Consider the following 26,273-nt stretch of genomic DNA (forward strand, 5'->3'; position numbering starts at 1 on the left):
GCGTTCTACTTTGGTTTCTTAGTATTGTGTTGCACACTGTAAAACAAGTTACCACTTCTTGAGTTGGTTGCACTGAATTTTCCTCAAGTGTCACTGTTTCTGGAGAGCCCAGACACTTTACATTTCTATTGACGTCCTTGGAACATCTGCTTCTCCATAGGTATTTTCCATTGGTTTTGGGAGAGCCCTGCTTCTACTTACCTGTGACAGAAATTTTCTCTGTGCAAATGTGAAGCCCTGCTGTGATGGAAGCCAATTACTCTGTGACATGTTTGCTTCCTGCTCTGGATCATGTTTACAAGCCAGAGTAATAATAGCAATAAGCAACCTGCCAGCTGTCATGCCAGCTCCATAGACTTGGTCTGGTGTCAGCTCTCTGGCTTGCTGACAGTGTCTGTCTTGGAAGCCCTCGCTGCACAGAGTAGTTCAGCTGCCTTCCTGCCTTGTGCCAGCAGGCTGCTTTGGCCTGTCCCTAACGAAAGCCGCATGCAAGCAGAGGAATGGTTTTCATTCTGCCCTCCTGCATGCCCTTTGAAGTCCTGCCTGGTGTGAATGAGTCTTACTTCCTGTGGCAAGGGTGAAAGGACAACTGAGTAAACTTGGCCTGAAGACTGATAAATAGTTTCTCATAAGATACACCAAATCTCCCCATAACCATCCCCCCAGAACAGCCTTCTTGCTCTGAATTTTGAATCGCTATCATACAACTTGAAAATGTGTTACTGTTCGGGACACAGACTTGCTTGCTTAGCTCCGTGCACTGTTTTACAATACCTCTTCATTTGAAGAGACTGAAGAAAAATTTACTTCTTTTACCTTACTGGTTACTGACAATGATCTGTTATTCCCATCTCGTGGAGAAATCTACACAGTTCCTGTTAAGCTACCGCTTATTCAAGCCCAGTAGAGGGTCTCTTCCTTTCCACCCAGGGCTATCAGTATAACCTGCTCATGATCCCCACAACAAAAATTTTCAAGGTGAGGTTACAATAAAAATCTCACAGGTCTTTCATTGCAATTAATGGAAACTTTGGAAGAATAATTTTCCTTCTGCCATTCAGTTAATTATGAGTCTTGAGCTCAGATGCAATGGCTCAGGTTAAGCTTCACTTCTAAATTTCAAGTTTTAAAAACTCAAGAGTCAGTATTCTGTTGAAAACACAACAGTTCCATATCTGCAACTTTGTCATGTTACTGTGCTTGGAGTATGTATGTTTCCTTTAAAAGGCTCCAGAATTAATGCAATGCTCCCTCAGGCAGAGTGCTTGTGATCAAAGGGCTGTGAAAGATTGGATGCTGATAGTATTTCAATGTTTTTTGGTTGGTTTTTTTTTTCCCCTTTTGACCGGCAACATCCTTAAATACAGTTCAGCAGTGAAATAGCATTTTATGTTATTCTGGAACTCGATTTTCTAAAATGTTTGGTAGTAAAATGCAGTGTTTCCTTTTTCTTCCTGAGAGTGCACTAAGATCCTTTATTTTTGTCCCTGGACTTTTTGCCTGCTGTGCTGCATATCTTAGCAAACAGATCTGTTTGCGGATACATATGTGTTTATACACATACATGAGTATGAACACAGCTGGGGGTCAGGCTGCACTTTTCTAATGTTCGTAGCATTATTTTTTTTGTTGTTGTTGTTGTATTATTTTTAAAATTAACTTCTCATTCTTCACGTGAACGAGAGTTTGTCTAAGCAGTTGGTATTGTTCAAGCCTCTCTGCATTCAGGAATTCTGAACACCAGTTGCTTGCTGTCCTTGGGTACAAAGCAACCTGCTCACCACAGACAACAGGGATAAAGTGTTCAAAGGACAGTGGGACGTGATTCAGTCTGTGTTTCACCTTATAAACTTCCCTTTTCCCTCCCCTTGGAGGCTTGGCAATAAAAGAGTGTCCTGTGTAATAGGAGTTGGGAGAGGGGGAGGAATAGCAGGCTTATGATAGACCTAACTTTGCTGAAACATTGGATGATGTCCAGTGTGACCATGCAGAGGGATGAGCTCAGGGAAATGGTTGGAAGTTCAAAGGCCTTTTTGTTTTGCTCACTGTCAGTTGACAGATGTTCTCTCTTTTGCTGTTGCCGCCCAGCCTACTTCTTCCCACTGGCTCCCCTTCCTTGGGTTTGCTCCCCATCCTGCCTCTGGCTCTGCCTGGGGAGGCAAGTTAGTCTCTGTCTGTCTGGGCATTTGCCTGCCTTCAACTCCATCCTGGGACTTGCCTTTACTCATCTCTTTTAGGAAAATATTGGGTTTTTTGCATTGATGTGGAGAGATCAAGCTGGAATTGAGCAGAGAAGGGGGGTTGAGGCTTAACTGTGTTTACTGTTGGCATAGCCTAATCCTGCTGTGAGTACTGGTGAAAGCATGTTACTACAATCTATGATTGCTTTCTTATCAGTGGAAGCGATGGCTGTGAAGGACTTGCAGCTGTTTCAGAAAATAATAAATATCCTTCATTTTACAGGTTTGAGAAGAGGGTTAAAGAGGCATAACTGTCCCAGGGTCATGCATCAATATCAAACTGGGATGAGAATATGGGGATTCAGTTTCTAGTCTTCTTGATGCTAATCCAGCTTGTCCTCCAGCAAGATGAAGAGATCTTGTTCCATCTCTGTCTGTGAAAAGAGTTCTTGCTGCTTCATTTGTATTTCATGTACCTATCTTCTGACTATGGTTTTTAAAATCAGCTATATGAACACTTACCAGACTGTACAGCTACTCCATTGTGTCAGAACAAGACATAGTAGTGGCTATTTGAGTGTCCTATGTGTGACCTCCTAACTTTTGAATTTCCTCTTAACTTTGAATTTCCAAATACTTCAGATTTATTTACAACTGTACTAAACATTCACTGTGGGCTAGTGATATGGCCTCGGTTTTAACTCTGTAGAAATAAAACTCATCAAAATATGAAGTAATAAATGGCCAGTGGAAGAGCTGATTAGTAACAGCCCTAGAGCAAAGGGTTGTGCAGTGGCACTGGAGCCTAATGTGCTTAGAACAAATACAAGAAAACAGGAATGTTTCTGTGTAAGCAGTGTGCTTTTTAGTGGGAGGGAGGGATTGGGAAGGCAGAGCTAGGAAGAGATTACCCTCATGTGAAAACTGCTCCCAGAATTTCTTGCATTTTCTTTTGAAGCATCTGTTTCTGACCATTATTAGATTCAGGTTACAAGTTTATGTGGATCCTTGTCCTGATCCCATTTGCAGTTCCTCTGCTCTATGAGACATCGGCCCTCATTCATTAGTTTGGGTTTTTTGGTCTCAAATGGCTTTGTGGTTTTTCTTTCTCCTTTATAGGAGAGCTCCTGTAGCTCCCTATTAATTCCACCCTGCCGCCCACCCCAGTGTTGTCTGGGCTAGCACACACTTGCTCTCTGCTGGATTGGGGAATTTGGTCCTCCTTTGTATATGGTACTCTGTGTTTTGCTCGCTTCCCCTGTGCTTAAAGCTTGATTTTTATATCCAGGGGGAGTATGAAATTGGCTGAACTGCTCCCTGTAGGGGTGGAATTTCATTTTACGTTGTTACCTCATGAAGGGATGCGGCAGTTCAGTGGGATAATGGTATCCGCTCTGAACCAGCGCTAATGGCTTAACCTCTGGGAGCCTGAAGAATTCTCCCCTGGAGAGTGAGCATGCAAATTCCCTTCCAGGTGGCTCCTGTGCAGTCCTTTGGTGATTAGTCATGCTAAAGCATATGCTGGGAGGATGGTCTTAGTCCTGAAATTGCAGCTGAGGCCAGGAAAGGTTTTCTCAGTGTGCAGTGTTTGGAAGCAAAAGGAGAGAGGTCTGATCTGTGGGACTGGTCAGCTAAGTCCAAACAGAGGGAAACAGAGTTGAAAAAGTGGAGAGTCTTCTACTTCTGCCTGCCCTGAGGAAGAAAAGGAAACTCCCTCATTTTGCTGCAGCAGCCCAGATAAAGTGCAGTGTAAGGAGAGGGGTCAGCTATTGGAAGACCAGAGTGCTGTCAAACCTGTAGAGATAAAATACAGATTTTTGTGCTTCCCTCTCCTTCATACCCCTCTGGAGTCTAGAAGTAGCTGGATATGAGATGGATAGATACCTGCATGGGGTAGCCTAGACATGATGGGAGGACCTTTTCCCAAGGGCCAATGCCAAATTCTTTGAATGTTGAGAGCAGTTACATCTGCAGTTATGTCCTCAGATACAGAAATGCCTGCCGCACTACAGGAACAGCTGGGAAGATGAACCGAATTTGTGATTATAAAAATGGATGTTAGAGGAAGTCTGAATTTATCTGCCCTAATATATTCTTACAGAGGAGGGCTTTTATGATAGGCCCTTGGTGAGAGATGTTGGAGGACTTGCTGTAGAGAGCAGTGAATGATTTAGTATGTATAATCCATGCTTCTTTAACAGGACACTGGCAGCAGTCCTGGGCCAAGGGGAAACAGAGGGTTGAGAAAGCTGGAAAAACTGAAAATGTGACTATTTGTTCTCCTTACTAAATCATCCTCCTTTTGTGTGTGGCTGCTGTCTTCACCTTCCTTTTTTACCCACCTCCCTCTGCTCTCACTCCCACCTCCAGGATAGTGTTGGCAGGAAAGGGAGTAGCAGCATAGCAGAAAAGGGCTGGCCTGCCTGGTGACAGATGGGAGCTGCTGTCGGCAAGCTGGGCTGGGATGAAAGGGTTTCAGGCAGTAGCCTTTCTAGCCCTCGCCCCGCCACAGCAACGAGCAAAAGCTGTTCTTTGGAGAGCACACCTGTCAGGAACAGTCTTGTGCAGCCCCTTGCCTACCACAGCTGGCAGCACTTAAAAGCATGAACCTCTCGGGGTTGAGTGTTCCTCTCATCTGTGGGGGAAAGAACAAGGCTGATGCTCCCCTTTGAATTCCAGCTTTGTGGCTCCAGGCCCCTTCAGACACTGTGGATTTGTGATTCCACTCCATTTCAAACAGACTCCTGTGTAGGGAAGCATCATCCCATGTCTGTCCCCTTCTTCCATTCTTTCTGGATGGAAACCTCAAGCAAGGTTTGGACTCTGATGTCCACCCCTGAGGTACAGGAAATTATCCCCAGCAGTGGATTCCTGCCTCTTAGCTTCTCCTTCCAAATTTCTTAGACAAAAAACCTGACAGAGTCCCCATGCTGAAACACACGGTAGCATGTTACTTTGTAAAGTCAAAACATTGCTTCTGATATTCTCACTCTAAGGAACTTACTGTGTAATAGAAACAGGATGGGCTGCCCTGGGAAGCATGCAGGAAAGATGTTGATAGTTTAATTTTGCTTGTTATAAAACAAATGCAGTTATGGGAAGACAGCAGGCTCAAGGATGAAAGAGGAAAAAGAAACTCGGTGGGGGAATTGTGACAGCTACTTTATTGTGGAAAGGTCAGTATTTCTTTTGGGAAGAGAGACTGCCAAGCTACAGACTTACCCTGACCCCCCTTTAAGGAATAGCTCTTCCTGATGACTTGAAATTTTTTCTTTTTCTAAGAGGTTTAACTCTGCACCCTCAGGAGGGAATGAACTTTGTTTTGAGGAAAGAAGCTGGCTACAGCTCCATGAGATGTTTCTTTGCTCTTTCAGTGTTGCCCACTTGCTCCCCTTTGGACTTCCACTGTGACAATGGAAAGTGTATCCGCCGGTCATGGGTCTGCGATGGAGACAATGACTGCGAGGATGACTCTGATGAGCAGGACTGCCGTAAGTCACCTGTCTGAGGGAAGAGGGTGGGTGCCGTGCCTGCCTGCTGTGACTGGGCAAAGTAGACCCTTTTTATTATGGGAATGTAAGAGTCTATCCACTGAATTGGGCCTCTGGCTTGTAATAAGCTGATTCTGCCTGTGAGAGAGGAGTGTACCTGTAAACCCTGCTGCCTTGGCACCTGGCTTGCTGTTCAGCTGCCTGTCTTGGGGGAGGGGATGCTTCTCCATTCAGCTTTAGAGCCGTTTATGCCCTGAAGTCTTGCTAGTTAATGTCCCATGAAGCACTTGCCTGAGCTGGGCTCTTCATGCCCTCCCCTGTTAGTGGAAACACCTAACCCCTGCCAAATCCTACTGAACTGCCTGTCTGGCTGACTTCCTGTGGCCTCAGGTTCCACTGTCTGACTTTTCTGCAGTGCTGGCCTGTCACCAGCATCCTATCCCTTCAAATAGGGCTCCTTGAGGAGAGGGAGGAGCTGTAGGGATACTGCATACACAAAGTTGCGTGCATGGGTACTCCAGAGTGAGTCTGATGGAGGAACCCCATCTGAAAAAATGTGGAAATAAAGCTCTTGACTGTAAAGTATTGCATGTCCACTGCATGCACGGAAATGACTTCATTTTCTGATCATCAGTACATCTCTAATCTTTGCCTGCCTTTTTGGGCACAGAAGTGGGAAGCAAAGTTCAGGGGTTGACATCCTGTGTGATGCTTTGGAATGCAGGACTAAGCCAAATTTTCCAGTCTATTCAAATATATGAATGAAGGAAAATATATGTAGGTCTGGGTTTCTTTGGTTTTCTGTTTTTCATAAAAGGTTGAAGTGCCCTCATATCTAAGACAACAGTGGAGAAAGATGTGATCAAAAGGTTTGGAGACTAATGAAAGGAGAAAGACAAGGTTCTGTGCATAAGAGATTCCTGCAGAGTTATTCAGACTAGCAGTAACCATAGGAGGGTTTCTGTTGGACTGAAGTCCTTAGGTGCTAAATTTGCAATCCCTCTCCTTTCCTTGCTGGTCTGCAGACAAGCTTCCTTAGGAGACTGGCAAGGAGAGTGTAATGAGGCTGCAAATACTGAGGTGTTCAGAAGAGGAAGTTCAGATTTTCTCTCTCCCTCTTCAGTGAACATGTCCTTTGCTTTGAAGACGTCTTTGACATTGTTGTGAAAAGAAGGTGGAAATGCAACACTACTAGCAGTTATTTGTTAGATAATGTTAGGGACTGTTAACTCATTTAAAAAGAGGCATGGATTACCTTTTTTCTGTGCAGGGTTATCTTGAGTCTGGCTTGAGACTGTGCTAGAATACATACCTACATAGGGTGGGTGGCTTCATCTCTCTGTTCCAGCTACTTCTTTCAACCTATGTTCTCAGTTTTAGAGCCTGCTCTCCTGTGTGAATGGAGTGGAAAAGAGACACTTAAGAAATCTCCCAGTGGCTCTCCTGGTATTTGTTAGGAGAATCAGCTCTCCAGCATCACTGTCCCTGGAGGATGATGTTGCTTGACTTGTAACGTCACACATTTGGTGCTCTGCAAGCTAAATCTTTTTTGCCTTACCTTCACTTTATCCCTGTTGTGTCCTTGCAGCTCCAAGGGAATGTGAGGAAGATGAGTTCTCATGTCAGAATGGATACTGCATTCGCAGCTTGTGGCACTGCGATGGTGACAATGACTGTGGGGACAACAGTGATGAGCAGTGTGGTGAGTAATGTAAATACTGCCCTCACAGAACTTTTAAGGGAGTTGTGCAGAATCCAGCCTGTGCAGTTCTAGGATTCCCTGAACATGGCTAAGGCTCCTAGCTGGCTTTTCTGAGCTGAACTTGTGAGATATACCATTCCAAGGGCTGGCTGCTTAGATCTTGGGCTATGTGGCTTACCTGCAAGGCAAAAAAAACCAAACAGTTGAGGCCTTTAATTCCTTGACATAGCATTGTGAAGTCCCCTTGGGTTCCTGTTGAATCCAGCACTCTGTGTCAGTTCAGAGAACAGTGATGGTTTTGCTCAGGCACTGCCTGACATGGGTATGTATGGTTTGATGAGCAGTTCTGTTTGTGGGTGCCCTAGGAGCTTCAGGAGGATGGTGTGGTGTTTTCCTGGGTACTCTGAAAAAAGCCAAGGCTTTGTTTGCATTGCTGTCCCTGCAGATATGAGAAAGTGCTCAGAGAAGGAGTTCCGTTGCAGCGATGGCAGCTGCATAGCTGAGCACTGGTTCTGTGATGGGGACACAGACTGCAAGGATGGCTCAGATGAAGAGAATTGCCGTAAGTGCTTCGCTTTGTAATCACAGGAAGTAGCCCTTTGGACCTGCTCTTGCCTTGGGTTTTGGCATGTTTTCTGCAGCAGAGATCAAAAGCGAGTTAGTTCTGCCTGTACTGGCAGCCATGGTACCTTCTGCTGTCTACCCCAGAGGACACAAAAGAATGGTGTCTCTTGTGTTGCCTCACAGGCATACTTGATCTGTGCTTTGCTGTTTCTCTTCCTTCTCATAACTGTGACCTTGAGTTAGAGCAGGAGATTTTACTGAATATAGCACTCTGTAAAACTGGAGGAGTTGAAAGGCAGCTGGAAGGCGAGAATATTATTCTCTTCTTTTTCCTCTTGTCTGATTCTGGACTGAAATTTTGGAAGTCGAGGGGTACTCTGCTTATTGAAAGCACCCTCAGGTACTGCACACTGAAGACACCTCCTACCTTCCCAGTCTCTTTTCATTTAAATGCTTTTTGCAGAATGTTGCCCAACAAGTGACCGATGCTGAAGGAGGGGGATGCTTTTGGGGCATGAGAACCCACAGCAGTTGTTTCCTTCTTCACCTTCACAGGCTTGTAGCAAGTGGGACAGGAGTCCGTGCCCCTTTATAACACACACTGCCTCTCCTGAATCTGTGAGCACTGTCCATATCTCTGGAACTTGCAGTGGTCCCTTCCCCCTCCCTGCTCTCAAAGGCATTTTGCAGAATTTGTTCTAGATAGCAGGAAACTTCAAAAGGCTCTGGGAGGGGGATGAGGGCCGCCAGCTCCTGAAGGGCAGGGGGAGTGGATGCGTGGGGGAGTTGTCTTTTATCTTTCCAGATAATGAGAGTTGGCAGAAAGCCAGGGGCTGCAAACATTTCTAAGCCAGGAAAGGACTCTCAGAGAAAACCAGCCTCTCTCCCTCTCCTTTTGCTCTCTGCCTTTCTTGCTCCCTTGTTTGTCACTACACTGAAGGCCATGAATAGACGCTCAGGAAGGGAAGAGAGATGTTCCAATGTTGCCTCCTGTGGGAGTGGGGGGGCACCCAGAAGTGGTGCCCCTGTTTCTCTGAGCTGAAATGTTGTTTCAGTCCTGGCTGGCAGTTGACTCTATGACATTTTTAAGTAACTTGCTAAGAAGTTCAGTTTGGCTACCTCCTGTGCTTTTATCTTCATTCATGTGGTTGTCATCTTTTCCTTATCTACAGTCATGTTTGTCATTCATCTGGGAAGAGGTGGGATTACAGTCTTCTTATTTTGTCTGGATTTTTTTCTTTTCTTTTTGTTTCTTTTTGGGCATGTGTGTGTCATCATGTCACAGAACATGATGATTTAAGTCACTGACTTCATTTTCTCAAGGAAACCGAAACACTCAGGCTCCTGTGGTGAGGGACACTAATACACATTTTCATGTCTAGCCACTGACACTCACTGAATTAAAGCTCTTAGTTCATGCCTTCAGGCTGTGCCCATTTCTTCAGGTTGGAGAGACAGGTGTAGTTCACTTCCTAGACTACTCTTTCTTTTCAGTCTTTCTTTTCCTTTTTGTTTGACAGATTTATATTCAGAACTTCTCAACTGGGAGATTTGTATATCTGAAACATACAGTGCACTCTCTAGATGAATCTGACACCAGTAGCGGGTGTCAGATTCTGTTGTGTGGGACTCAAAATATTTTTCATGTCTTCCCACTTCGTGTACTGTTGAACAGAGAGCAATAGGCAAATCCTTGACCATTAGTTTGTTTGGCCTTGCCCAGGGTCATCTTTCTGGCAGTGCTCCTTACTGAATAGGCATGGTTGTTTTGGCCAGAGCTTGAGAGAAAAGGGAGGGGGAAGTCCTCAGAGGTCAGGTGCTGGCCTGGACACCCTGCTGCTGTTTTGGTTCCTTTGATGTTCAAGTGCTTATTTTTGTTACCATTTTAAAGGAATCATTCCCTAGTTTAACCTTGCATTCTGATACACCTAAGTCCTTAATATGGAGCTATCCCTAAGATTTCTTTATTTTTCTGTTTTTCTGTCTACCTTTTTTCAGACATATTAAAGAATTTAAACACTTTCTTGGCCCTAAGACATAGTATTTCAAGCCTAAGATGGAAGGTGCCTCTCTTGGATCCTTTTTGAGGCTTTCCCATCAATTCTTCCTTCAAATCTTTTTGCTTCTCTAGAATTTAATGGTTCTTGAAAAGTTCTATCTTTATAGCCTAATATCCTATGTAACTTTTTAAAAATTGTATTTACTGAGTTGTCTGCATGAGTGTCTTTATATATATGTTTTTCAGTGAAGAAAAACCAGCATTCCTCTCTGTAATACAAATCATGCAGAGATAAGCAGCAATGAATACTTGCCAATCCATTATGGGACTGAGAAGATTGCCTCTAAACTGGACTGTACCTTGTCACCTCACATGTTTTTTCTTTGTTTCCCATGTTAGCATCAGATGTTCCAGCTGCCACCTGCAGCTTGGAGGAGTTCCAGTGTGCATATGGACGCTGCATCTTGGACATCTACCACTGTGATGGTGATGATGACTGTGGGGACTGGTCAGATGAATCTGACTGCTGTAAGTTAGCACAGGGTGATGTCCTTGTTCAAGAATGAGTTGCACACCTAAATGCATTTTGTGTTGGCTGGAGAAGGGATTACAGTATAGATGGCAATCTAATTGTTCATACATAAGCTGGATACTTCATTATTAGGGGTTTTGTTTAACTCTGAAAAGTGAGAATAGTGATGAGAACTGTGTAGTCAGTGCACTTCTCCTTACAAAAATTACTGCAGTTCCCAGAAGAAATCTACTCAGGACCAAATCCCTTAATAATGGAGGGTAAGGGTAGTACTGAGGAACTTTGGGGATTGTTATACTAGTCTGAGTTTTCTCTTTTTGTTTTCTATCATCTTTGCAGCCTCTCACCAGCCTTGTCGCTCTGGAGAGTTCATGTGCAACAGTGGCTTGTGCATTAATGCTGGCTGGAGGTGTGATGGCGACTTCGACTGTGATGACCAGTCAGATGAGAGGAACTGCAGTGAGTGCTGGGAACTGGTGGAAACATTTTGTTTCTGTGGATGCAAAAGAGTGGGATGATTAGCTTGGGAATTGTGTCTCTTCTGGTCCTTCTTGCTCATCTAACATTCCTTTTTTGGACCCTCAGCTACATCTATGTGCACAGCTGATCAGTTCCGCTGCAAGTCGGGCCGCTGTGTCCGTCTGTCCTGGCGTTGTGATGGGGAAGATGACTGCTCTGACAACAGTGATGAGGAGAACTGTGAGAACACAGGTCTGACCTGCCACCTTGCTGCTTAACAGCTAATTAAGTCTCCATCCTGATGGTAGTAGGTAGTGAAGTCTCTTTAGCATTGCTTCAGGGAGTTCAGCCTAGAGTTTCTGTCCTTCCTAGAGAATGGGATCTGTAGGCTGTTTTGTATGATTACCAACTTGTGCAAGTCTGTGTGCTTAAACTAACTTGGGTGAAGGTGTTTTCTGGTCAAGTATCCTCCTGTCTTGTCCCTACATTGTGAATTACCACAGAGCTCTGGGACAATTCCATTCAGACTTGGAAACATCAATAATGTGCCAAGTTACTACCTTTGTCGCATGGGCTGTACTAACTTATGCCTTCTAGGTAGTTCTGGATAGCTTTCCTGTTGCATTGTGAAGTTGCTGAACAATTCTAGCAATCAGTGGAATCAAACAGGATGTTTACTGGAAGAGAAGAATAATGCCTTTGTTTTAGAGGATTAAGGGTGTCAGCTTCCCCCTTAGATACTTGCTCAGGAGTTACTCTTTCTAGTATTCATTCCACATATTGCTATTCCTTTGTATGATTGTGGTTATGGGGAGGAAGAGGGTTTCAGCATACCCTACTGTTATGGTAGGATTCAAGGAATGTCTAGAATCTTCTCTTTTCCTTAAAGCCTTCAGGATGCCTATAGGCTTTGCTGAGGAGTAGAGTGTACTGGTTCATGAATTCATCCTAGTGAGTGGAGCCCAGCTATTTGTACTGATCCTTCTAGATCAGTGTATTGTGAACAGTGGTTTAAGGGGTGACAAAATGGATTTGTGAAACTCTACCTGTTGTTTTGGGGCAGTTGGGGAGTGGAGAGTTGTTCTATGAGGACAGCTGAGCTCAGAGGGCCTAGAGAGGCACACTTCATAGTCATTTGGGAGCAGCTGCTCTCAACTGGTCAGCTGTTATGAGCATCAGTGTGGTGATCCTGGAAAAAGTAATTGTATTAAAGACAAGCTGGTAACCCTGTTTCCTCATCCTGATAACAAAGGTATTTAGAGGTATTGAAAGAAGCCAAATCTTCCAGAGACACTGAAATTCACTATCTCCATGTCAAACCAAACACAAGGTATAGTTACTGTAATGTTAGTTGTGCAGTTCTGCGTTCAGTCCATGGTGACAGTGAAAGGTCGATGGTGAAAATTAAACTGGTTTTTCCAGGACATGTACTGGCTCATCTAAGCAATACAGTGTCATGTCCCAATGTCTGTAGCAAGAGTTAAAATCCACTTGTTTTTAGAGCAGATTTTTATTGGCCACAGAGAAGATTCCTAAAATACAAGGGAGTCAACTGGTGTAAGGATCTTTATGTTCAATATGACAAATTAAGTCCAAGTTTCAGAATCCTTCATGTACAGTATTCCTGTGCTCTGAAAAGTGAATCTGCATGTGGTCTGGTTTCACGTTCACACTTGGTGTGTCTGTAATTCTTAACTGTACTTGTTAATCTCACAACTACTCTTTTCCACACTGTTTACAGGCAGTCTGCCAATCTGATTGTTTCTGTATTGTCCTATTATCTTTGTAAGATTACCAGAGGGTGATGATTTAGGGACTGCTAATCAAGTCAGCTCAAAAGGCACAAGACGTAAGAGGCAACAGGACAGTGCAGTTATTGCTGAAGAAACAATCAGATTGGCAATGTCCCTACAAACAGTATTGCTTTGCTTATAAGAATTCTGTATACTCTCCTTGCCAGCAGCAGAAGTTGAAGCATGTAGGTCATGTGAAATCCTGTTGCCCAAGCTCAGATTTCAGGGATGCATGTAAATCTCATTCCAAGTCCATCAAAGTACAGTTAGGGCTAGACAAGATGTTCCTTCCTAGGCAGGCTTAAGATGCATAGCTGTGCTGGTGTGACAGATCAGATTATTAAAATGAGGAGCTGACTTCTCCTTTGCACATGCTGAGTAGGGTTGTGGATTCTGGAACCAAAGGGAGGTAAGCCAGGACCATCCAGTCATTCTAAGAGAAACTAGTCAGATGAACTTTACAGTAAAGCAACAGTGGACTCAGACTGGCAGAGTTTGCAGACCTCCAAATCAGCATAAAAATACGCAGAGCAGTAAGGAGTGCGAGATGAGCTGAATTCAAGGGAAGAGGAAGTTACAGATTTGTGCTCATATGAAGTTTCTATTAAATCTTAGAAAATGTTCCATATTTATTCTTCCCTTCACTGTGACTATTGTTCCATTGGTAAGCTATGATGTGCTACTTCTCCTTTCTTCTATTGCAGGCACCCCTCAGTGTGCCCCAGACCAGTTCTTGTGTGGGAATGGGCGTTGTATCGGCCAGAGGAAGCTGTGCAATGGAGCAAATGATTGTGGAGATGGCAGCGATGAGAGCCCACATCAAAACTGCCGTAAGTCCTCCCAAGCTCAGTCTTAGACATAAATGGAGGCCCATTAATGTGTGGGAGTCTATCTGGTGTTACTGAAGGATTTGTATAGGAAAGTCTGAGCTGTGATAATGGGAGCGAGTTAAAGACTGAGGAAAAAAACCTTGCTGGTTTTGCCAATTAAAGACTGGACACGAGGAATGATGGGGAAAAGATTATCTCAGGTATCAGCATTTGTCTGCAGAGACACTGAATCCTAAAAACACATTAATCCAAACTCTGTTGTCATGTTCAGTTGTGGCCTGCAGAGGAGAGCTCTGGCTGGAAAGAGGAAGCTTCCAGCACAGCTTGTGTCCTCCCCCTCTTGTTCAGCCTGCTTTGAAGGGTAACTGCTGCTTAACAGCTGAAGGCAAGAGCAGCTGCCTTGTGGTTTCAGCTCAGTTATCTTCATATGTTTCTTCCGCAGGTCCACGAACAGGGGAGGAGAATTGCAATGTCAACAATGGTGGCTGTGCTCAGAAGTGCCAGATGGTACGAGGGATGGTACAGTGCACTTGCCACACTGGTTACAGGCTCCTGGAAGATGGCCGATCATGCCAAGGTGGGTTTTTGGAGAAGTAGCTTCCTCTCTGCTGCTTTGGTATGTTTGAAGTGGTGGCTATGATAGGGTGAAAATCAGAGTATGGAAGCAGATGCAATCTCTCTGTGAGATTGTCGAGTTTGTTGATGATCTATCTAATGGTAACTTTCTCTGTAACATGCAGATGTGAATGAGTGTGCTGAGGAAGGCTACTGCAGCCAAGGCTGTACCAACAGTGAAGGAGGCTTCCAGTGCTGGTGTGAGCAAGGCTATGAGCTGCGACCTGACAAACGTAGCTGCAAAGCTCTAGGTAAAAGGGAGCTCAACCTAGCAACACAACTGGTGTGTGTCTGTTGATCCAGTTCTCGTAATTATATCTCTAGTGCTTCACTGGCAGCATCGTGCTATTCACCAAACAAACATGTAAAGGAAAGGAAGTACCTAGATCTGTGCTACATATACCCACGCTGTTGAAAAATGCTTGTGAAAATTTTGTGTGATTTTGACCATGGAGAGAGGTACTACACTGTTTCCTTTCCCTGCCAGGGAAACAGTGCTTGCCTTCTCTTCCTAGTCCTTTGTCATTCCTTGTGACTCAAAACCTGGGACAAAAGAAGCTTTCTGTCTCTGTTCAGGAAGTGTCTTAGCCTTTCCAATGAGTAAGGTTGTATCACACCTCCTTGTGGTTTGACCCTTGATGCTGGTCACCAATTCTGAATGCTGTGAGTGGCTACTGTATGGAGATCTACTGGGTTTTTTAAAGATATCTATACACTTCTTTAACTTTATTCCTCTTCTAATATAGAAGCTGAGGAATTAGAAATTCCACTTAAAGACTTTAGATTTGATTAGGAATTCCCCTAGTGAAATCCATAAAGCATGTTGGTTTTTTGGGGAGGGTTTTTTGCAGTGAAGTACCTGCTGAGTTTGTATCTGGCTGAAGCAGATTTCAACTGTGTCCTGTCTGTGGTAGACAGTGTAGTAGAGCATGTGTGTTTGCATGGCTAGGAAATGCATATAGGAAAAAGAAACTTTAGTCCAGCTGCCAAGTGGCTGTCTAGTGACATGATTTCAGAGGCTGAGGTCAGGCAGGCTTAGGTAGGACCTGGAATGATCACTTCTTGCTGAGTTAATGTTTGCCAGAAGGTTTAAAACTGCACTGTTAGGACAGTGTATAGAGGATGTAAAAGCAGCTCTCTGAAGTGTTTTGCACTTCGGGGTTGATTGCTGCTGCCAGTACTGCAAAACTCTGTTCTGGGACTTAGTGCAGAGGGAATGGTAGGCAGGATCGAGTCAAATGCTGTCAAATACTCCAATGCTGTCTCCTGTATATTCTTAGGGCCAGAGCCCGTGCTGCTCTTTGCCAATCGAATTGATATCCGACAAGTGTTGCCTCATCGCTCTGAGTATACACTGCTTCTGAACAACCTGGAAAATGCCATTGCCCTTGACTTCCACCACAGCAAGGAGCTGGTGTTCTGGTCTGATGTCACGCTTGATCGCATCATGAGGGCCAATCTGAATGGGAGCAATGTGGAAGAGGTGGTTTCCACAGGGCTGGAAAGCCCAGGTGCGTCCTCACAAAATAGACAGCAGTATAGGGTGGGTGGCTGAGTGAGTGAGTGGAGAAAAGTGAGGACCCAGCATTCAGAACAAAGTGCATCTCCCTGGGGAAGGGTATGGGTTGGATGGAATGGATGTGAGGTGATTGTCCCCCTGGAGTTAATCTTGGCTGACAGAAGAAGAAATTGGGCCTTTTGTGAGGTGGACAGAGAAAGACAACTATTTTTCTGTGCAAATCCATGCTGTGCCTAATTCTGTCTTTTACATAGGTGGACTTGCTATTGATTGGATCCATGACAAATTATACTGGACTGACTCTGGAACATCTCGTATTGAAGTGGCAAACTTGGATGGCACTCACAGGAAAGTGCTTTTGTGGCAGAACCTGGAGAAGCCCCGAGCAATTGCTCTACATCCTATGGAGGGGTGAGTGAAAACATGGGAAACCAGGGGGAAATCCAGTGAGCCCTCCATGTATGTGCTTTTTGTTGAACATTGAAAACCCCATTCTTGGTTGCAAAATATACCTCTGGGCTCAAGACTGACAGTTTGGCACATGGCTGGCAATGGTGGGACCCTTCAGAGCATTAATCCTGCTCTGGGCCCTTCAACTTCCAGCAGGCTGGGTGTTACTTTTCACTTCTCCTATGGCTGTGGCCCAGTCTCATGCTCGATATCACAGGACTGATATTGTTTTGCCCTGCTAGGGAGTGATGTTGGGTGCAATAGGTGGGCCACAAGTTTTCTAGCTGTCTCTCCCTGCTTCCTCCAGTACTATCTACTGGACTGACTGGGGCAACACTCCCCGCATTGAGTATTCCAACATGGATGGCTCTAATCGGCGCATCATTGCGGATACGCACCTCTTCTGGCCCAATGGACTGACCATTGATTATGCAGGACATCGAATGTACTGGGTGGATGCCAAACATCATGTCATTGAGAGGGCTGACCTTGATGGACGCAATAGGAAGGCTGTTATTAGCCAAGGTAAGTAACAGGCTTTCTCCAGGGAGTGCTTTCTGCAATAAAGACCATAGAGTAGCACAGTGCTGATCTGACTTTGAGTCACTGGGTCCTGCATCTGTGCTTGTCTTCTGTTCTTTCACTGTGGAATGAATTCTGCCACCACTGAGGGATGGAATTTGCTACCATGTCGTCAGTGGCTGCATCAAAAGTAGGTTGAGGTGATTGTGCTCTTGTGAGACTCCGCTTAGAATGCTGAATGCATCTCTGGGCTTTCAACATAAGAACATGGTACTATTGGAGGAAGTCTAGAGGAAGGCCACAAAGTTGATAAGAAGACTGGTGCACTCCCTTAAAAAGGCTGGAAGGAAAGATGGGGCTGTTCAGCCTGGAGAGGAGAATGTCGTGTGGAGACCTCATTGCAACCTTCTGGTACCTGAAGGGAATCTACCAGGAAGCAGGAACTTCATCAGGAGGTGTTAGGACAGGGAATACTGGATACAAAATAAAATTAATTTAAATTAGATTTAAATTAAAAGAGGGGAAATTCAGGTTAGGTATTAGGAAGAAATTTTTACTGTGAGGGTGTTGAAGTGGTGGAACAGGTTGCTCATGGAGGTTGCAAATGCCCCAGTCTTGTCGTTGTTCCAAGCCAGGTTGGATAAGGTCTTGAGCAGCCTGGTCTAGTGGGAGGTGTCCCTGCCTTTGGTGGGGGGACTGGGACTAGATGATCTTTAAGGTCCATTCCAGCCCCCTAACGTTATAGCTGTGATTATAGGACAGCAGAGTGGAATTGTCTGTTAAATTAATGTAAAGTGTGTTTGAGCAGGTTGTGTGTGGTGAAGGGGCAATGAAGAGAGCATTCCCATGTCTCCCTGCTAGCCTGAGTCATGATTATATTCCTATATTGGCTGTCTATTACAGGGCTACCACACCCATTTGCTATCACTGTGTTTGAGGACAGTCTGTACTGGACAGACTGGCACACCAAGAGCATCAACAGTGCCAACAAATTCACAGGCAAGAACCAGGAGATCATCCGCAACAAACTCCACTTCCCTATGGACATCCACACACTGCATCCTCAGCGTCAGCCAGCAGGTAACTGCAAAGCGGGTAGAGACTCATTTGGGCCAGCAGAAGACACGGAGCCACGCACAGCCTGAACCTAGCGTGTGGACACACCCCCGCCTGTGTCCGGGGCTGTGGCAGAACTTGCGCCACCGCCCTCGTGTTGAGGTCTCTCTGCCAGGTGTTCGAGTTGGGTGTTACCGCAGCTCCCCCTGCTGGCACTGGGGATGGAGACCTTTCAGGAGGAAATACTTGGGGTTTGTTTATGCAAGAGATGTTTTGGGACAGGGGAAAAATCGTAAGTGGGCATCGTAATGACTGACACCTCCCTTACTCCTCTTCAGTTGCCGTTATCTGCTCTTGAAGTGGATTGTGTTAATTGTTAATTTTAAAATTGAGCCCTAAAAATGGAGTTAGTGCTTTAGTTTATATGTTTTCTTATTTTCAATTAACTTATTGGGAAGTTATATCCATGTAATCTTGACACTTCAACTAGTGTTTTTCCTCCTTTCTTTACTCTTTGCTTTATGTGTGGTTGCTTTTGTCTTTGGCTACTTGAGCAGGGAGAAACCGTTGTGGGGACAACAATGGAGGCTGCACTCACCTGTGCCTGCCGAGCAGCAAGGGTTACACCTGCGCCTGCCCCACGGGCTTCCGCAAGACCAGCAGCCATGCCTGTGCCCAGAGTAAGTGAGGTGTGACCATGTGCTCAGATGTTTAGGGGGTGGCAGAGGGCTGGCAGTGGGACTAAGCATCACCAGCACTTGCTTCCGAGGAAATGCAGCTGGATAGACTGAGTTAGAAGTACTAAGGGTCCTGCCAGAGGATGCTTCACCTTTTTGATGCATTCCCCTGTTGCATATCTCACTGCCTTCACTAAGCTTCATGGGTGGGGATGCAGACAAATTGCACCCTTAGTCCTTCTTTCAGGGCTGCTGTTGGTGCCATGCTACCTGGTACAGCTGATTGTCTCCCTGAAATTCCCATAATTGCTATGCCAGTGATGAGTAAAAAACTCAGTCCTCATCATTGCCACATTTCTCTTAGTTTGCAACTATGTGAAAGAATTAGACCAACTATCTCCTAGATTCTAAGAGCTATTTTTAAATAGCTATTTGATTTGGAGGGACCTCTATGACATCCTTTGAAGAATATGGTTGCCCTTGTTCCCTCAGCATAGGTTACACCCCAGGAGAGAGCTCACAACCACTCTGACCCCCCCTTGCCCATCCTCTCCCAGTGTTATTTTGCTTCCAGTAAAAAAAAAAAAAAAAAAAAAGATGAAAGACCTGCCAGTGAGAGATGATGTAGGTGGTTAAGGTTGTGGATATAGCAGGGAATTGTCTGTCTATCACTGTATTGTTGAACTTAGAGAAATTAAAAGAAGACCTTTCGACCTTTGATCAGGTCTTGACAAGTTCCTGCTTTTTGCCCGAAGGATGGACATCCGTCGGATCAGCTTTGACACAGATGACCTGTCAGATGATGTCATCCCCCTTGCTGATGTTCGCAGTGCTGTGGCTCTAGACTGGGACTCAAAGGATGACTATGTCTACTGGACAGATGTTAGCACTGACTCAATCAGCCGAGCAAAATGGGATGGATCGAACCAGGAGGTACAGTGTTCACTGTGTGTGGAGGTCATCTGGCCAGGAGACTCCTTGAGCATCAGATTTGAAGCCATTGGGGTACACTGGCTTTTTAGGGTGCTGCAGTTCATGGTGGATATTTTGGAACAAAAGTCATGCTCTTTGGGAATGCTTTTTGCACACACTCCTAGACTGATGGTACTATAAATTAGGCAGAGTTCAAAGTTTGGATTTGCAGTTTGAAGAGGCACAAAAAATTAGATGTTTCTCCAAGTAAAAGCCTTATTTGGACTTCTAAGTCCTTCATGCTCTCTCTTGTGTGGCACTGCTCTGCTCAGGTTTTTGCCTTTTGAAAGTTAACGTTGTTTGTGTATGAGTAGTGCATTGGACAGGTACTTTCTCTCTAAGGTCTAATTTCACTAAGCATTTTTTTCTTTTTGTTTTCATGTAGGTTGTGGTGGACACCAGCCTGGAAAGTCCAGCTGGACTTGCAATTGACTGGGTCACCAACAAACTGTACTGGACTGATGCAGGTACTAGGATCCTCTGCTTGACATAGACTTCTATCTTCCCTACTAGACATGAAAACTGATAATCCACTGGGTAGTTCTGACTGTTTCATTCCAAATTTGTCTTATTTCTGTGTAGCAAAAAGATGGAGTTTCATGTTATGTGCTTCTAAATGAGCGTGAATTGAGGCACAACCCTTAGTTTCATTCTCTTTGCAGTATCACCATTACTAATTCTGTAAAAATATTCATCACTGTTTTCTTGCTGCAGAGCTTGTGTTTGTGTGTGTTTGTGTATCTTCCAAAAGTGTATCTTGAGGTGCACCAGGTAATACTTGCAGCATGCTCCCTGCTGGAGAGTCATAGTTGCGAGAGATATAAGGAAGATTATTTTTTCCTAGCTGTTCTCTTGTGGCATGGGGGCTTAGTTAAGAGGTGGATTTTATACAGGACTCCACATCAGTGACAGCCACAGAGGTGACTTGAGAGAATGGACAGTGACATATTAAGCCTGATTTCTTACCTATCTCCCAGCTAAGAACATAGATGGATATAGGGGAAGAAGTCATTGTTGTATGGAGGTTTTTTGCCTTAGCTCTTGCAATTTCAGTTTGATCTTTGTTATTTTTTCTCTAAATTTTTGCAGGAACAGATCGGATAGAGGTCTCCAATACAGATGGGACCATGAGAACTGTTCTAATTTGGGAGAACCTAGACAGACCTAGAGATATTGTGGTGGACCCTGTTGGAGGGTAAGAGATTCTTTCTTCTGGGATGACAACATAACAATTCTTGCATGTCTGAAGATTTTCTGATTCTTTGGTTTTGTACAATTTTCTTTCTCTCTGGTACTATTGTTCTACAACCTCCTAATGACTGAAACTAGAGACATGATTTTAGATGCTAATGGAACAAGATAAGCAGAGGTGATTTCCTGTTTTGCTGTAGAGCTTGCAGGGGCTGGCTGGTGTTTTCATTTGTTTATCCTGGGGATGTTATAACTAATGATATGGTACAAAAATATTGAGAATTGGGCCATCTAGATATTTTCTATGTCTCTCTTTCATATGCCTTTGTGAAAATTTGTGAAATTTCTATTCAAGCTCCCTGCTTATTAACTAGAATTTCAGTCAGAAGGATGTTCTCAGACCTTGTGGAGGTGGGAATAGGGTGGATAGGAAAAAGCTTGTCAGCCATTGCTGTAGAGGTTGAATTCCTTGAATGAAAGAGTGCTATTCTTTCCTTGAGCGGATCACTGGAAGACAAATGCAGCAAGAGTGCAAAGGGCTAGTGGTGTACATTGGTAAATAATCAGTTAATTTTTAGACCTTGACCTATTTTCTTGAACTTTTTTGTCCACATTGTAAATAGGCCAGCCATGAGCAGTGGAAGGTATATAAATTTGAGTATGATCTTAAGTACATTACAAGAAGCCAAGGCTGGACAAGAGTACAGTAATACTTTAATGCTTCTTCCTGCTGGGGCCTGAAGGCACCAGGCTCCCTTGTTTCTCTGGCAGTGAAAAAGTGTGGGCATTCACATCTGTGCGGGCTTCTTCTTAGGTTCATGTACTGGACTGACTGGGGTGCTAACCCAAAAATTGAACGTGCTGGGATGGATGCCTCAAACCGCTTGGTGATCATTTCCTCCAACCTGACGTGGCCCAATGGCTTGGCCATTGACTACGAGTCACAGCGCTTGTACTGGGCAGATGCAGGCATGAAGACCATCGAGTATGCCAGTCTGGATGGAAGCCACAGGAAGGTAAGGAAGCTGTCTTTGAGGAGCAGGTCTGGGAGCCTGAACACAAACTGATGATGGCTCCTGCCTCTTTTTTCCAATGGAAGGGGAACTTTACAAATGAAAGTACACAGCAGCTTTCACTGGGAGAAAAGAACTCCTTTCAGTTTGAAGCTGTGTGTGAGGGAAGTTGGAGGGCTAAGGTTGCCTCATCATTCTCCTTTTGCTGTGATTGTATGTTATGATGTTGAGAGGGAGCAAGAGAAGCCTCTTCTCCTTAGTGACTTCATAGTCACTGACGTACATATTATATACATATATATATATATATATATATATATATATATATATATAAAATAAATTTTAAAACTATTTTAATATGTATAATATAATACTTTTCTTGGGGCTGTGGGGGTAATCTGAGCAGGTGCTGATTGGGAACAATCTGCCTCACCCCTTTGGACTTACTCTTTATGGCGAGAGAATCTACTGGACAGACTGGCAGGCCAAAAGCATCCAGAGTGCAGATAGGAGGACTGGGCAGTCTCGGGAAACACTGCAGGACAATCTGGAGAATCTTATGGATATTCATGTTTTCCACCGGCACAGGCCACCAGGTACAGAGCTCACACCCAGGCCCCGCTGAGCTGAGAGCTTGCTCAGGCTCTGCTGTGTGGCACTTCTTCTCTGCAAGGAGCTGACCTGTCAGCCCTCATTGTCTTAAATGTCTGTGTGGAGTATGAGAGCATGAGAATTAGCTCTTGACTTGGTATTTGAAGGCATTCTAGAATACATTTCTCTAGCTGCTACATCTCTTTTTTGTGCCAGTGCTACTGGCTCATGGATTTCTCATCCTCTTTTCCACAGTACATACAGCATGTGAAGTTAACAATGGAGGCTGCAGTCACCTGTGCCTTTTGGCACCTCTTCCAAAAGGTTACAGCTGTACTTGCCCTACAGGGGTCAACCTGCTATCTGATGGCAAGACCTGCTCCTCTGGTAAGTGTTCTCTGTAGAATCCTCATTGCAGTTTTGTATCAGAGCTACATTTTGCCTCTGCCTTGTTAGAGAACAAATTTCACTTTTATGTACTTACCTGCTTTACACCTTGAAAGACCCATTTGGTGCCTGTACCTTCAATATGAGTGGGAATTACTATGAAGAAACTTACTGATAAATGTATTGATGAAAGAGACATTTTTCTTGAAATTAAGTTGGACAAGTAAACCAAATGTCACATTTTTTCCCATACTTTAGCCCTAATATCGAGGTGAATTATTAAACTAAAAGGTGATATATCCTTTAATGGGTCTGTATACACTCATCCTGTGGACACTCTTTTGAGCATGCTGGAAGGCACTTGGCTTCAGGCCATAGTGATCCACTTTTCCTCCCTAGCAGGAAAAAAGTGACTCCTAATTTCCATTTCCCACATATAAGCAGAAGTAACTCTTCTATGAGTGTAATACTTTTCAATTTGGATGTAAAGAAGCATTAAGTGATGCTCAATGAAGTGATTCTTTTGTACAACTGTCCATAAGCCGAGATCTGCCTGAGACACTTTTCCACTGAAGTGGATGTAACCTCTAGGACATTTCATAAATGGCGCCTACAGTTGAGTGAGTTGTTCCTCACTAACATCTGTCCATTGTCCACTCTGCAGGAATGACCAGCTTTCTGATCTTTGCTAGAAGGACTGACATCCGGATGGTCTCTCTAGATATCCCCTACTTTGCAGATGTTGTTGTCTCAGTCAATGTCACCATGAAGAACACCATTGCAATTGGAGTGGATCCTCATGAAGGTCTGAACTTCTTACTGTATGTGACTGTGTTTGAGAGCCAACAAGTAACTTCCTATCTAAATATATGAGTAAAGACCCAGGCATAGATCTTACTGTAGGCTGTGGATTTGGGTATGTGCTGCAAATAATTTGTTTCCATTGAGGAAAGGAATATCCTTACAGGAAAGCAGAGAAACCAAACTATATGGAAAAAACCTCCCTGCAATATTGAGTGAGGTTTTGGATTTAAGGAAGTTCCTCTTGCTGAGGCCTTTTACAACAGTAGAGTTAAGACTTAACATTTCACAGGTTGTTCATGTGTAGTAAACATCCTGTGCTGGATGTAAACTGCGTTGCACTGTAAGGCAGATGATCTCATTTTGAGAAGTCAGGTGTGGAACTATACTACTCGCTGATGGTATTAGGTATTCTCTGTCCCTGTGTGAAGGTTGGACCTTGTGTAAAGGTTAAAGGTCCTACATACTTTGGGGAGAATTGGAACAAGAAAATTCGCCGTGTTTTATCACTCTAGCTTAATAATCTTGTGCTATTATTACTCTTGTACAATCAGATCCATTTTGAATGGTGTAGTGGGTGGTCAGAGACCTGGATCTGTTTTTTAAGGATTTTGCTGTTTGGTTGTTGGGATTTGGTTTTGTTTTGTGCTTTCTCAAGTTTCTCTTTCTTCTTCAACTCAGGAAAGGTTTACTGGTCAGACAGCACATTGCGGAAAATCAGTCGTGCTGCCCTTGATGGCTCACAGTTTGAGGACATCATCACTACAGGTGAGGGAGATTTTGATCTGAGAGCCTCTTGCTTCTATGCAGTATGAAAAGACAGGGCCTCTGATACCCCAGTAGAATACATTTTTTGATGGAAAGGCAAGCAAAGCCTAAAGTATTTGCCTATAAGATGGACAAGAGAAATACTAGAAGTTCCTTATTAAATTGGGAGAATAAGCAGTGACCAAAATGTTTTTCTATTTTCTCAGGTCTGTTGACTACAGATGGGCTGGCTGTGGATGCTGTTGGCAGGAAGATATATTGGACAGATACAGGAACAAACCGGATTGAAGTGGGCAACCTCGATGGCTCCATGAGGAAAGTCTTGGTCTGGCAGAACCTGGACAGCCCTCGGGCAATAGCTTTATACCATGAAATGGGGTTAGTGTTATCAAGAGTTTGTCCAGGAGTTACACAGGACTTCTGACCTCCTTTTCCATAATACTTGCTGACTTTTCCCCAGGTATATGTACTGGACAGACTGGGGTGAGAATGCCAAGCTGGAACGCTCTGGGATGGATGGCTCTGGACGTGTGGTGTTGATCAGCAACAACTTGGGCTGGCCTAATGGACTGGCAGTGGATAAGGCTGGGTCCCAGCTGCTCTGGGCCGATGCACACACTGAGGTCTGATTCTGTTCTTCAGTGTTATTTGTCATTGGGTATTTGGTAGCCTGGAGTCTGCTTTGAAGCTCTTAAGCAAACTGTCCAAAGAGCAAGGGGAATGTAAGCTTTTCTGAGAGTATGGGCTATGGAGGGAGGGTGAACCTGAATAACGTCACTCGCCAAGACTGTTTCCCCCTTGCCACAGTAAGTGCTAGCAAGAGGAGAAATGTTTTGAGTATGAGGTGATGTTCTATTCTTCCTGTAGCGGATCGAGGCTGCGGATCTCAATGGCGCGAACCGCCGCACCCTGCTGTCTCCAGTGCAACATCCCTATGGCCTCACTTTGCTGGACTCTTACATCTACTGGACTGACTGGCAAACTCGCAGCATTCACAGGGCTGACAAGGACACTGGTGCTAATGTCATCTTGGTGAGAGCAAACCTGCCTGGCCTCATGGATATCCAAGCTGTTGACAGGGCACGGCCCCTGGGTAAGCTGCTCCCCAATTGGCAGGTGTCAGTGGTGGCAAGGGGCAGGGTCCTTTAGAGCTGTCATTGGAAACAGTCCTTGGTGTAAAGCAGGAGTGATAGAGTGGCTTCTCAAAAATCAGCTTTTCTTCTGATGCCTTCTTTAAGGCATCACTTCTTCCCTCTTTAACTAAATTTTTTTGCACTCCTCCCTGTTTACCCAGATCTATAGGACTAGCTTTGATTACTGCATTCTTTTTGACCCCATTGTCCCATTTCCTTCATTGGATTGCACTGACAACCTCATTCTCGCACACACCAGAGCCACTTTCTTAGGAGAACTGAATAAGTCATGCCTTATTAAACTTCACCAGACTGTACTGACATTGGACAATTTCCCTTTTATAACTCCAAAATACTCTAATTCTTCTTGAACCAGTTGCTTTGAAATATTATTTTCAAAGCATTCTAAAAAAATTCTAGTATTATTTCCCAATCATTGCAGGCTTCATCTTCCTGTCTGCCTCTTTGCTCTGCAAAATTTCTGCTGCTTTAGTTGCTTTCAATAGATCATGTTGTCCAACTATTCTCTGCCAGAGTCAATTCTTTATTACTCTTTGGGGATTCTATAACACCCCATCTTGCTTTCTTGCTTTTCAGTGGAAGTTGTTGCTTTGTGCTGTAGCTTTATTTTGGTAGAATTTCCCCAATACATACTTCTACAGAAAACTGTGCTGTTTTTCCTGTGGTTACTAACAGCAGAGCATCGCTCTTGACTGTGTAACTTGGCAACATAACTTAAGGCTGACCAAAAGTCTAGCCATCGTATCCACATTGTTTTCTTCCTACTCCTGCACCTGTCTCCTGGGCTTATTCCCTCCTAGTAAATGTATGCTGGGTTCTTCACAATTAAAAAAAAATTATATGACCCTAATATGTCAGGCACTTCCAACAGGCTTCTCTGATGTCTTTGTTTACTTGCCACTGTGTGCAGCTAAGTTGAAACAGAAGCTTCTTTGTGAGCCTGGCCTCTGGTGCATTGTCACACTATTTCCCCGCAGGGTTGGATCTTTCTCAGCATTACCATTTGT

The 26,273-nt window shown here is 44.3% G+C and overlaps 1 protein-coding gene across 2 annotated transcripts in view; it reads left to right on the top strand.

Annotated features, from left to right (window-relative positions):
* LRP4 (LDL receptor related protein 4) overlaps nucleotides 1-26,273 on the top strand; it is an 81,275-nt gene that overhangs the window by 44,094 nt on the left and 10,908 nt on the right. The window contains exons 3-27 of one of the 2 annotated variants that reach the window (XM_056492616.1): nucleotides 5,555-5,671; nucleotides 7,260-7,373; nucleotides 7,819-7,935; nucleotides 10,336-10,464; nucleotides 10,808-10,927; nucleotides 11,054-11,179; nucleotides 13,425-13,550; nucleotides 13,993-14,127; nucleotides 14,291-14,416; nucleotides 15,446-15,676; nucleotides 15,939-16,095; nucleotides 16,442-16,659; nucleotides 17,560-17,736; nucleotides 18,267-18,392; nucleotides 19,114-19,322; nucleotides 19,747-19,828; nucleotides 20,451-20,556; nucleotides 21,367-21,568; nucleotides 21,972-22,161; nucleotides 22,412-22,543; nucleotides 23,208-23,348; nucleotides 24,026-24,112; nucleotides 24,319-24,490; nucleotides 24,573-24,735; nucleotides 24,980-25,205. In XM_056492616.1, coding sequence (XP_056348591.1) covers nucleotides 5,555-5,671; nucleotides 7,260-7,373; nucleotides 7,819-7,935; nucleotides 10,336-10,464; nucleotides 10,808-10,927; nucleotides 11,054-11,179; nucleotides 13,425-13,550; nucleotides 13,993-14,127; nucleotides 14,291-14,416; nucleotides 15,446-15,676; nucleotides 15,939-16,095; nucleotides 16,442-16,659; nucleotides 17,560-17,736; nucleotides 18,267-18,392; nucleotides 19,114-19,322; nucleotides 19,747-19,828; nucleotides 20,451-20,556; nucleotides 21,367-21,568; nucleotides 21,972-22,161; nucleotides 22,412-22,543; nucleotides 23,208-23,348; nucleotides 24,026-24,112; nucleotides 24,319-24,490; nucleotides 24,573-24,735; nucleotides 24,980-25,205 — 3,729 coding nt within the window. The remainder of the gene's footprint in view (nucleotides 1-5,554; nucleotides 5,672-7,259; nucleotides 7,374-7,818; nucleotides 7,936-10,335; nucleotides 10,465-10,807; nucleotides 10,928-11,053; nucleotides 11,180-13,424; nucleotides 13,551-13,992; nucleotides 14,128-14,290; nucleotides 14,417-15,445; nucleotides 15,677-15,938; nucleotides 16,096-16,441; nucleotides 16,660-17,559; nucleotides 17,737-18,266; nucleotides 18,393-19,113; nucleotides 19,323-19,746; nucleotides 19,829-20,450; nucleotides 20,557-21,366; nucleotides 21,569-21,971; nucleotides 22,162-22,411; nucleotides 22,544-23,207; nucleotides 23,349-24,025; nucleotides 24,113-24,318; nucleotides 24,491-24,572; nucleotides 24,736-24,979; nucleotides 25,206-26,273) is intronic. The other variant, XM_056492617.1, reaches the window with a different exon arrangement.

Source organism: Oenanthe melanoleuca, chromosome 5, assembly GCF_029582105.1.
Source record: "Oenanthe melanoleuca isolate GR-GAL-2019-014 chromosome 5, OMel1.0, whole genome shotgun sequence".
Classification (NCBI taxonomy): Eukaryota; Metazoa; Chordata; class Aves; order Passeriformes; family Muscicapidae; genus Oenanthe; species Oenanthe melanoleuca.